Source organism: Pyrgilauda ruficollis, unplaced genomic scaffold (genome assembly GCF_017590135.1).
Source record: "Pyrgilauda ruficollis isolate IOZ18807 unplaced genomic scaffold, ASM1759013v1 scaffold38, whole genome shotgun sequence".
In the NCBI taxonomy this organism is placed as follows: domain Eukaryota; kingdom Metazoa; phylum Chordata; class Aves; order Passeriformes; family Passeridae; genus Pyrgilauda; species Pyrgilauda ruficollis.
In genome coordinates this window covers 1,064,503-1,076,808 of record NW_024525267.1, presented here as the reverse complement: position 1 = coordinate 1,076,808, position 12,306 = coordinate 1,064,503, and the positions used below count along the sequence as shown (strand labels likewise).

The following is a 12,306-nucleotide window of genomic DNA, read 5'->3' as shown; positions in this document are numbered from 1 at the left end:
TTACCAATTTATGTATTAAAGTAAGTTTGAGCTGAAGTAATTATATGCCATTAATTGTAAAGTTCAGTAAAAAATTAAGTAGTTTAGGTATCAGGCTGGACTTGATACAGTATTTCCTTAAAATTGTTCTGTTTATGATAGTGTGAAACATGCTGAAAACACATACAGCATGACATCTTTTCAAATGTGTGGTTGAGGAAGTTACATCTAGAATAATAGTTGTATTTATGTGATTTTATGTGAATACTTTTTTGCTTATTATTTTTAATGTGAAATACTTTGATTTGTCAAAAGAAGAATGTATCAATTTATAGAAGTTATACCAGCTTGAATATCAAAATAAGAGATTTAACTGTTCTAATATTCATGAGGTTTTTTCTGTCTTGATTTTTATTTAAATGCCTCTCCATAGACCCTACTAGTTTAATGTCAAGAAAACTTGGAACTTCTGTAAATGATGTGTTTAGCTGGTTATTCTGTCTAACAGTTATGACTTCTAGACTTAAGAATACATTTCTGTTAGAAAGAAAGGGGTTTTTTAAAATTAGTAAATAGCTCTTTATTATCTGTGGTTCTCTACTAGAGGAAGAAGTTTTCTTCTCAATGGCTGAAATGGACATGTCCCACAGCCTTTCTTCCCTTCCACCTCTTGGAGATCCTCCAACCATGGATCTAGACTTGTCTTTAACCAGTACATACACAACTACACCAGCAGGCTCTCCACTGAGCACTACAGTGGTATAGTATTAATTGCATTTGGAATCTTGTAGAAATTAATACTTCTGGCTGAAACTGTTGCATAATTGCTGCATTCTTTACAATGTCAGGAACTTGCAAAATTCTAGAACAGTTGAAATGTTTAGAGCTGATAGTATTCCTTTTCTGCTATGGAAATGGTATTGGAATTATTTTCATTTATTTTGCTAAGCTAGGAAATGTGTTTTCAAATGCATTGAGGCTTATATAGGATGCTTCATAATTTATTTTCTTTTTAATTACTGCATGTGTGCCACTTGGTTTTCTTTTAAAATAAACTACACAAGCAGTGTTGTATGAAATTGTAGTACCAAATTTTTCCTCAAACAGTACAAAAACTATGCTGTTGTTATCACCATCTTTCCGAAATCTGTGGTTACCTAATGTTTCCCTTGATGAAAACTATGGAGAGTAGAACTAGAAAACATATTCATGAGGAGTGCAACTTTAGCCTTAAAAACCTGTGGAATTAAAAAGCGTATCTCGACATAAAGCATACCTGCATTGAAAGTTGAGCACTAGTTCTCCATGAAATGGCATGCTGTTGTTTGTTCCTGCGTGTTGGAGTTTTTTGGTGATTTACCTCATTATTTATGTTTGATCTAATGTGTAACAACTCTTTGCAAATTTAAGATTATATATATTTTTTGTTTTAGCTGCAGCCAACTTGGGGTGATTTTCTTGATCGTAACAAACAAGAATTACAGCCTCCAAGAGGTTCCTCGATAACAGCCAATATGGTTCACCAGACTTCCTTAAGAAGGACATGTAAGTAAGAACATATAGATAATTATGAAAATGAATTGTTATGCAGCAACTTGGTAAAAAGAAATGAAAATCAAAAGTAAGATGATTTTATAACTGTGTTATTGCTGAAAAATTACGTGAACTTAATTTTGTATTTCAGCTATTCCATCCAGATCTGTTTCTGTGGATGAATCCAGACCTGAGCTACTTTTTAGACTGGCAGTTGGAACTTTCTCAGTGTCTGTACTTCATATTGACCCTTTACCCCCACCTGAAAGTTCACTGAACCTTAACCCATTGACACCAATGGCTCGGGATTTCTTTGCCCGAATAGAAAAGATTGAGCCAGTTAAGTTTTCAACAGAAGATTTTCTGTCCTTCCGAGAAGTATTTGCAGAAGCTTGTTCTCATGATCACCTTAGGTATAACTTTGCTTATTAATAAATATAAGTAACAAAATTATATTTTAAGTAAATTTGAATAAAGTAAGTTTATTTCCATAGGAATTGTGTCACTTAATATTTGAATTGCTTTAGACTTCTTTATTAATTTCAAAGTAGTCTTGAGTTTTGACATCTGTTGTCCAAGACGTCTTTTTTAAAAAAGTTGAAACAGAAGAAGAAACAAGAATAAATATTAAAATCACCTAGCTTTTTAATAGACTAATTAAATTAGGTACAGTTTCTGTGACATAAGCCTAGAGAGTCAAGAACAATTAAGTGAATATCTTCTTTAGAAATAACTGTGTTTTACAGAACTATTGTTATTCCAATGTAGTGATTACTGCTTGAAGGAACTTAGGGTTTTACTTAGTGCAAAATGTGATATCAGTAGGGATAAAACCTAAGTGAGAACAAGATACTAAAGTCAGGTGACAGTCTTCTTTTGCAGAAACTTTTACCATCCCAGTACAGTGTATGAAGTAAAATATTTAAGGGTATATATCTTTTCTTACCTTATATATGCAATTTAGACTTTGTGAGACATTTGACTTCTTCATTGTCTGCCTAAGGATGTTAGTTTTTTATGAACTGCACCTCAAGTTAGATGCCTAAAATGTTGTGTACAAATTTCTCTATGCTGACCATTGTTGATTATGTAACATGAGCCTCATTGTCTGTGTTGCTAAATCTGTTATAATTAGATATTTTCATGTATTTGGAGAAATTATGGTGTTTTAATGATTTAAAAATTATTATAGTGATTCTTTTTTGCCTACTTAAGTCTTGACTTTTTATAATTTTTATTGATTTATGCTACTTTTAATAATTATTAATTTTAATAATCTAGGTTTATAGGTACTGGCATCAAAGTGTCTTATGAGCAAAGACAAAGGACTGCCTCACGAAGTTTTAGTACTGACTTATCCATTGGTGACATGGAGTTCCTGGAATGCCTTTTTTCTACTGACTCTCATTCCATGCAGCCTCACTATACAGAGGTATGTTAAAAATAAAGGGAGTTCCGTAAAAAAGAGATGTTAATTGTATAACTGAGAATGCTAGATTTTAAGATTGTTGTAATTTAAATGTTTTTTAATGTTTTTCAGTTTTTTAAATATGGTACAGTTTTAAGATAAAACTTAGTTTTAATTCTGAGCTCACATAGTGAACCCAACTTCTGTCATACCTGACAGGAACAGCACCAAGTAGCCACACTTGGTTAGTTACTTCTTAAATATGCTTAATGTGGTTTGGGCATTAGTTTTTGGAAAACATTTACTCTAAGCAATGGAGTTGAGCAATGCAAATGTTTCTTGTGGTGGTGATTATTCTTACGGCTCTTTTAATGGTCGGAGATATCCAGTAGGTAGCTGAACATGTGGATTGAATAAACACTTGAGCTGGGGCTCTGTTCACTGACTTCAGTGTGGGGTTACCTGTCTGTTCTAGGTAAAATGTCATAAATATATTTTCCTGTAGCAACTCCTTCCTATTTATTAAACATTTTGAACTATTTTTTTCCTGAAGCTGCTGACATTTCATTCTGAAGAAAGAAATGATTCTCCTTCTATGCCATGCCTTCAGCTGCATTATAAGCATTTAGATAATAGAGGACCTCAGGTAAGGTGGGAGATTAAAATGACTTAGTTTCTGTGCAATAACCTTTGTCTAATTTGGTTCATTTGAACAGAAAATTGACTGTAAAACAGAGTTCTTAACTCCTACTTAATATAATTTGTTTCACTGTGTTGTGTTGAAGATTTTACTGCTTTTTCTCTTTCTTTTCAGGGTAGTCAAGGGAGACTCAGCTCTGTTCCACAGAAAGCAGAGTTACAAATAAAGTTAAGTCCAGTGTTTTGTGAGCTGGATATTAGTATTGTAGACAGATTAAATTCCTTACTTCAACCCCAGAAACTAACTACAGTGGAGATGATGGCATCTCACATGTATGCTTCTTACAATAAGCACATAAGTCTGGTAAGTTTAAAGTGAAATTGATTAATAAACTTGCTGGGGATTTTTGCAGGAGGAAATCAGGGTGACTGCTAGTTCTGATTGATTTTTGGTGGCTGAGGTGCTTTTTTTTAGTGTGAGAGGTTGATTTGGTTGGTTGGTTTGTTTGGTTTTTCCAACTTCTGACAGTTTCATTTTGCATTCAGTGATTGTGTGCTTGAAAACAGACCAAAAGACAGTGGTGGACGCTTCAAAAGCTTCATAAGCTCTCAGCTTCTTGAAGCAAGGAGAACTGGGCAAAAAAGAGTAATCTTGACTGACTTCTCATCCCTAATCTGTCCCATCATGCTCTCCAGCAGCTGATATAAAGAGTTGCTAACAATTCCACTTCTGTGTTGAAATCTTTAGTTGTCACAATCAGCCTGGTTGCCTCTGCTGCGTATTTCCTGCTTTTGGGTAGGTGACAGAATAGGGGGTATATGCATTGCATTCTAGTGATCTGGGACCAACAGAAAGAAATTGAAGCTTATTTGTCTTGGTTTGGGTTATCACAATAGCATTAAACTTAAAGGCTTTTCTTAAAATACTTGAGGAATGATTAATGCATTTAACTGATTTTCTGCACAGCAACAAAAATCTTCATATAATTTTATTGCTGCATTTACTGATTATGGAAAAATCAGCTTTCAAAACTATTTAAGAGACTGCTAAAGTTGTAAGACATCAATTATTTCTGTAAATATAATTGTCTTGCAAGTTTGATTCCTTTCAATAATCAGCAAAAGGGGGCGGGTATGAAGGGCATGACAGTGACAGGAGGTGGACACCCTGACTTCCTGGAAGGGACAAATACACATGATAGTAATTCCTACTTCTTCACCAGCAGCAGTTTTTAAACAAGTGTCTGAGACATGGTATTTCGTAACTGCAGCTGAATATTGTTTGGTACTCTCACCATCTAATTTAAGAGGAAAAAAATTGCAAAAATAACAGTTTTTTTAAAAGATTGCTATCTCTGCAAAAACTTGACTTCTAAGTAGAATCTTTGACACCAATAATAGAAAAATATCGTAAGAACAGTTGCAGTTGGTCTTGATGTGTTTTTTCTGTGATATATAAATAATATTTTTCATTTTCAGATACTACATCATCAAAAGCTTTTCCCATAGTCACTTGTAATGCTATTTTCTCTAATTCAGAGGTTTTTTTAATTCACTCTGGTTTGTCTTGTGTTTTTCTGGTTCTTTTAGCATAAAGCATTTACTGAAGTTTTTCTGGATGATTCACATACTCCTGCAAACTGTAGAGTTTCAGTTCAAGTCACTGCCCCAGCATTAAAACTCTCTGTTCGCTTCCCAATACCTGATCTACGGTCAGATCAGGAAAGAGGACCATGGTTTAAGAAATCACTTCAGAAGGAGATTCTTCATCTTGAATTTACAGATATGGAATTTAAAACTGAATTTATAGGAGGGTCGACTCCAGAACAAGTTAAATTAGAGCTTACCTTTAAAGAGCTAACTGGTAAGAATGTTAATATTATATTCAGAAGTCCTTTTTTATTTTTCTAGGTACTGTGCAGTTGAGAGAAAGGTCCTCTGATATCGAGTAACCCAGGGAGTGTCTTTCCTCCTGAATTTTGGAGTAGATACGATATCTCTACTGTAATTTTGTGTTCTGTACTAAATACCAATGTAAGTCCAAACAATACTACTAGGAGGAGAGACTGTGTGTCCAGTTCTGGGCTCTTCAATAAAAAAGACAAGGAGCTCCTGCAGAGGGTCCAGTGGAGACCACGAAGCTAGTGAGGGGTCTGGAGCATCTTTAATATGATGAGAGGCTGCAGGAGCTGGGCCTGATCAGTCTGGAGAAGACTGAGAGGGAAATCTCATAAGTATGTAAATACCTCAAAGACAGCTGCCAGGAGGATGATGCCAGACTCCCTTCAGTGGTGCCCAGAGGCAGGATGAGGAACAATGGCCATAAAATGAAACACAAGAGGTTTCACATTAACATGAGGAAGAACTTCTGTGTATTGAGGGTGGCTGAGCACTGGAACAGGTGCCCAGGAGGGTTGTGGAGTCTCCCTGTCTGGAGACATTCAGAATCCACCTTGGATGAGTTCCTGTGTAACCTGCTCTAGGTGACCCTGCCTTGGCAGAGGGGTTGGGCTAGATAATATCCAGAGGTCCTTTTCAACCCTGAAAGTGCTGTGATGCCAAAATTGATTCCCTAAATTACTATCATTGAAAAAGTTCAATAATTTCATGCCTCTAGTATCTTTCAAAGTAACAAATCTGTGAGACTGGTTTATTTTTGCAATCTTCTCTGCTGTCTCATTTTGTGTACTTAATCAAGGTTGTGACAAAATATAGTGATGCTATAAATGTAAATGCTGGTATCTATGCATTAGAAGTGTCTGATTTTCTAACTACTGCTAGATAAAAATAATGTGAAATAATTTTTCTTTCTAAAATTTAATATTCATTTTTTTGGAAAAAGGGATGACAAAATTTGCCTAAGTAGCTTAGTAAGTAGCATTGGCTAGTTAGTCTTGTTTGACTCCAGCCTGAGGAGTGGCTAACCTGAAGTTAGCAGTTGTCATTCATCTGTTAATTTCTAAAAAATCTCTTTCTATTCAGGTTCATTTGAAGAAGATAATTCAGAAACACCAGTAAAATTTTTTCAGGTGTCAGGTGGCACAGATGGAGATATAACATCATCATCAGACAATTTTGACTGGCCTCGGTAAAATAAATTTTCATGTGTTTAATGTGGATTGATTAAATTTTTATTAAGCACGTTGTTTTTCTAATTTTAATCCAGAATGCCTGTGTGGTAAATGATTGAAAATAATTTGCAAAGAAAGAGCATGTAACTATTAAAAACACTCCCAAGAATTTATAAAAAACCCCTGGAACTTCTACATTTATAATAATGCAATATGGTTTTTAATGTATGATGACTTCTGCATGGACTTGAGTAAATTTTGCTGAAAGTTAGGTAAATGATTAGAGACTTGAAACATTTTCCCATTTTTTTTTTTACTTTACCTTTTCTCCTGCATTCATGACTGAATACCAAACCACCCATCCTAGCTGAATTTTGCCTCAAAATAATATAAGCCATAAGAATGGTAAGAATAATTGTATTGTAACTGCATCTTATATCACAGGCAAGGCAATACAGTGCTTCAGACTTACTGAAGAGAAGGACCTGGCAGCTGAAGCATGTAATAACATGTTTAAAGAGACAATTTTAGATTTGCTATAGAATTTGCTGGGTACATTGTTTGCCACAAAATTCGGTGGCTTTCTGACAGTAAGTTTATGTGGACATTTTTCCTTTTATAATGCCACAAATAAAATTTTCTATAACAGTGTTTACTTGTAAGAAGCTACACCATGCAGTAGAGCATTTTTAATAGCTGTTAATGGTCTAGTGAAACAAGTTCTATTTTGGGAGAGTGTTTTTTTTTTTTTTTTTTTTTTTTTTTTTTTTTTTTTTTTTTTTTTTTTTGGGAGAGACTTTTCTTAGGTCACCTGTATGATCACCTGATGGAGTTGAAAAAAGCAGACACTTAATATTTTCTTTCACCCAATGTTTCACCCATGTCCCTTTGTGTGTGTAAGTTAGTTTTTTTTCTTAGTAGTATTGTTTTGGTTAATAAGATATGTTGTTATCTAATAAAAAAGTCCCTGGAATTTTGAGTTATTTAGTCTATGTGTATTTAATGGCAAGCCAGTAGAACTAGTGGACATGTGACAGATCATAAATATAAACATTTTAAGCACCTCTTAATGGCTTATTCTGCTTAACTTCTCCCATGTCAGGATTGTATTGAAAATAAACCCTCTGGCTGTGCACTCTATTCTGGAAAGGATAGCAGCTGAGGAGGAAGAAGGTGATAATAACTTTCAAGAGGAAGAAGAAGGAGGTTCTCATTCTTTGAAGGATGTCTGTGATATTAGAAGACCAGAGCCTTCTCCATTTTCTTCTCGTAGGGTCATGTTTGAAAATGAAGAGGTACCATGAAATTTTGTTACTGCTTTGTGGTTATAATAGAAAAAATGAATACAGTCTCACTACTTAACATGCAGCTTCTGGCTTCCACTTTTGGTTTTGTTTTGGGGTTTTTTTTTGGTTGTGGTTTTTTTTTTTTTTTAAGAATTTTTTTCTTTTTTTTCTTTCAGATGGTGATGCCAGGAGATGTAGTTGAAATGACTGAGTTTCAGGATAAAACAATTAGCAATTCTCATTATGTACTGGAACTCACTTTACCAAACATTCACTTAACACTACCAAACAAAAGCTTTTATGAAAAACTTTACAACAGGCAAGTGTAATTGTTTTGCTTGGTTATCATGACCTGTGCTCTCAGTTCTGTGTCACTTTTGATAAAAGCAATTGTCTAAGCAGGTATAGCAGGAACTCATTTGTATAGTTTATTTAAAAACACAAATTGCTATATAAATATTTTTCCAAGTTAACATGACACCATTGTGTCATGCATCTGATCAGTACTATGGCAGCTGACTGCTAAAAAGTGTTTGGCAGATTTTGTGAACAAAGGGTGAAGCTAAATAGTCTTTGGCTCTCAGTGAGCACTTTGTTCAGATCTCTGTGCAATGTTTCATTTTGCTGTAATATTTCTGATTTTTTCTTTAAACAGATTATTATATTTCAGAAACTTGTGCTCAATTTTATTCTTTTAATCTAAAAATCTAGAGCTTTCAAGGCAGTCAGAAAAAAAAAAACCCTAATCCAGTTTTGTAAGGCTCACAAAGGTTTATGAAAATATAGACAAAGTGAGCCCAATTTATGAGTGGGTGTTCATTTATTTCTGCTAGTTTGCTGTCTGAAAACCAGCAAAATACTACTAGATTGTTACTGTACTGTGAAAATATGCAAGAGAGATGCTGATCTATTTTAGTCTCTGATAGATAGTACTTTGAGTATTTTCACTTCCAAAGTGACAAAGCAGAACCTTCCATTGAATATGGTGTTGGAATACTTCTGTACTGAATGTCACATATGTCTTACCCTGACAGACACACTCACTTGAAATCAAAAGAATGAATGTCTCCTGCAACTTAGTTGAAAATTGATGTGATCAAAATAGGGGTTTCTCAACTTCCCCTCCAGCCTACTGAGCTAATAGATAGCTACTTATAGAGGATTTTGTGTCACTATCACGTTAGACTTTGTTATGTGCATACCATAATTACAGAATGAAAGTTACTTTCATTTTGTATTGCTTATACTCATGAATATATTATTGTTTCTTGTGCTTGTGAGCTTTTTCTCTATTTTCTCATGGAATCTGGAATCTTATATAAAGTCTGCAAAGGAATTATGCTCGACTGACTTAATACAAAATGGGAATATAGTCATATATTTTTTGTAATGATAATGTATTTCTTTCTAGGATCAGCAATGATTTATTGTTGTGGGAACCCACAGCTCCATCTCCTGTAGAAACATTTGAAAACCTTTCATATGGTGTTGGACTATCTGTGGCCAGCCAGCTCATCAACACTTTCAGTAAAGACAGCTTTAGTCAATTTAAATCTGCAGTTCATTATGGTAATACACTTAATAAATTACCTAGAACTATAGTACTTTAGAAGTGTAATTGGCTGAAGTGATTAAGGTGTTAGTGGAAAGATTTTGTAAACTTACGGGAAAACATAAACCAAGAAAAAAAAAAGTAGATTACTGTTGAATTGGGTAAAATAAGTGTGATATTGAATTGCATTACCAATGGAGAAACAGTGAGTTATTGGCATAATATGTGTACTAGCTAGAGAATGAGTTGTACTTCATTTTATCTATTAGATGATGAAAGTGGATCTGAGGAAGAAACACTACAGTATTATTCCACTGTTGATCCAAACTATCGTTCACGGAGAAGGAAAAAGCTTGACTCACAGAATAAGAACTCACAAAGCTTTCTGTCTGTTCTACTAAATGTGACACATGGATTAGTGTCAATATTCACAGATGTAAAGGTAAGGCACTGGGGCTGGAGCAAGTTTTGTAGTTTTTTGACCATGGGTCCCCTTCATGCTGTATGTACTTACCTGTTTTAACAGTAATTCTGTAATCTTTATGCTACTATAACTAGGCAGTAATGCAACACTGTATTTTGCAAATTCTATGTACTTTGCTTTGTGTGAGAATAACTGAAATGCAAGCAGGAAGACATGTATTGGCAGCAAGTGTTGTGTTAGTTTAGGCTGCCTAAATGCAGCAAACTGTCAGCAAATAATAATTTTATCATTTCTCTTCTTCCTTCAGCAGGATGATGGAAGTACACTGGAAGGAAAATATGGTGAATTTTGGTTTGAGTTCAACGGTGGTTCCCTTTTCAGTGTGACTAAATACGAAGGCTTTGAGGACAGACACTATGTTTGTCTCCATTCTAGCAGCCTCAATTTATATCATCAAGGTAGGGGTGGGATTGAGGTGGCTTTGGGGCCAAATTTGAAGTTAACTAAGCTCGAATCCTTTTAGGGAAAAGGCTGTATTTTTTTCTCTTTTCTCTCATAGTGTGTCGTTTGGGCACAATGAATATAATTTATGGCTAATGTTTCTAAATGCTACAGTAATGCAACTTCATTATAACTGTATTTAGTTACAGTTTAGCTCCAACTTTCCATATAACTGCTGGTCTTAAGAGATATTGTGATCCTCTGGCAAATCAGCTGTACAGCCTATTCTTTACTATGAAAATGTACTCTTCCTACATGTTACTGGTTGTTTAATTGAAAACTCTACAGGTTACCAGTGGCTGCTGTGTTTTTCCTCAGTAGCTGGTTGTTGTCCGCAGGTGAAGAATTTTGGCTGTGTCGTTTGTCTGTGTCTGGTAACCCCCATGTAGTGAAACCTTTGAAGGTTTCCCCATCAGATGCCCATGAATCAGTGGTACTCATGTTTCAGTGCAAGGCTTAGTTATTGTATGTTTAGATATTAGCATGGCACTATCTCATAAAATGAAGAGGAAATACATGTTCTTCCATGTAACCTGTAGGAGATTTCTGTCCTTTATTTCAACTTTGCTATTTTGTTGGGCAAATAAAAAACTCAATCCCTAATAGACATGTTGAAGATTATAGCTAGAACTGTGGTTTTAAATATTGAATCACCCGTAACCTTCCCTTTACAGTTCTTGGTTGTGCATTACTAACTTTAGTAATTAAAATAATTTGTAGGCATTAAGCATAAAAAGGATTTTCCTTCACACTTCATCAGTAACAGCTTTGGTAATTCATTCCAAAATCTCTTTGCAGGTTTGGTAGATGGAGTCGTCCCTTCCTCTGAAGTACGACTGCCCAGCACAATACGTCCCCATTGGTTAGAGCCTACTATTTGTTTTTCTGAAGAGGATGGTCTTAGCAGGACTACTTCAGATGGTGTAGGAGTGGATAGTCCAAGTATGCTGACTGTTGCAGTCAAAATCCAATCAGATAAAATAGAGAGCAATACAAAGGTTTGTGTTATTTGTTATATAACTTTTATAAGTTGAGTTATCTCAGTTATATGGAAGCATCTAGACATGAAGTTAGAAGGGTTATAGATGAAGAAGCCATATAGTTCTCAGACATTCATTTTCAAATGACAATTTTCTGTTGGAATCTTGGGTGGATTATAAAATTTAAGCAGCAGTCTAATTTACTAATTCTTCCAATGCTTCACTTTGCCGATCATGCGATTTCTTTACTAAATGCATTTTTTGAATAGTTGACATTTTTTGTTTTTGTTGAGTTTCTCTGCTGTTAAAGCAGGCAAGAACAAATATAGAATTACACTGGAGTTAACTAGCAATTGTCATCTAATAGGCAGCCTTTGCTTACCTATTTGGAATGGGACTGGTAAATGACCGTAGCATTCATTAGTGTGGCTGAAAGAGAACCTCTTAGCTGGCATAGTGGTGACAAACAGGTTGGTTGAGTTATCTAAAGAAGGGTTCTGCAGACCAGCAAAATGTTGTGGGGGTTCAGTTGTCTCACATGTGAACTACTTTGGGTTGGTACTCCTGGTAATTTCTACTGAATTCCAGAGTGAATGTGCAGGCAGCCTTCCTTCCTACCACCACCACCAAGCCACCATTTCTGCGCTGTCCTCTTGCAAAAAGTTTGATACTGTGTTATCTAGAGTTTCTGTATTGGAAAGCAGGATTTTTCTAGACAGCAGGAGATTTTTGGGAGCAGAATGGTGACACAGTTTCATAATCTGGATGTGAAATAGTTACATGTTTCATGTAAGCCAAGTCATGCAACTTTGTTGTGCAGGAATTTCTGGTGGCTGTTGGACTACGAGGAGCCACCCTTCAGCACCGTGTGTTGCCTTCAGGTTTAAGCTGGCACGAACAGGTCAGGTTGCTACCGTTTTCTTGACTACATCT

The 12,306-nt window shown here is 35.2% G+C and overlaps 1 protein-coding gene across 1 annotated transcript in view; it reads left to right on the top strand.

Moving 5' to 3' along the window:
- ATG2B (autophagy related 2B) overlaps positions 1 to 12,306 on the top strand; it is a 45,754-nt gene that overhangs the window by 10,705 nt on the left and 22,743 nt on the right. Inside the window, exons 9-23 of the mRNA XM_041476393.1 lie at positions 584 to 738; positions 1,413 to 1,524; positions 1,664 to 1,925; positions 2,794 to 2,944; positions 3,474 to 3,566; positions 3,735 to 3,923; positions 5,150 to 5,423; positions 6,542 to 6,647; positions 7,733 to 7,925; positions 8,093 to 8,235; positions 9,328 to 9,485; positions 9,738 to 9,910; positions 10,200 to 10,350; positions 11,192 to 11,391; positions 12,194 to 12,274. Of these exons, the coding sequence (XP_041332327.1) occupies positions 584 to 738; positions 1,413 to 1,524; positions 1,664 to 1,925; positions 2,794 to 2,944; positions 3,474 to 3,566; positions 3,735 to 3,923; positions 5,150 to 5,423; positions 6,542 to 6,647; positions 7,733 to 7,925; positions 8,093 to 8,235; positions 9,328 to 9,485; positions 9,738 to 9,910; positions 10,200 to 10,350; positions 11,192 to 11,391; positions 12,194 to 12,274 (2,441 nt within the window). The remainder of the gene's footprint in view (positions 1 to 583; positions 739 to 1,412; positions 1,525 to 1,663; positions 1,926 to 2,793; positions 2,945 to 3,473; positions 3,567 to 3,734; positions 3,924 to 5,149; positions 5,424 to 6,541; positions 6,648 to 7,732; positions 7,926 to 8,092; positions 8,236 to 9,327; positions 9,486 to 9,737; positions 9,911 to 10,199; positions 10,351 to 11,191; positions 11,392 to 12,193; positions 12,275 to 12,306) is intronic.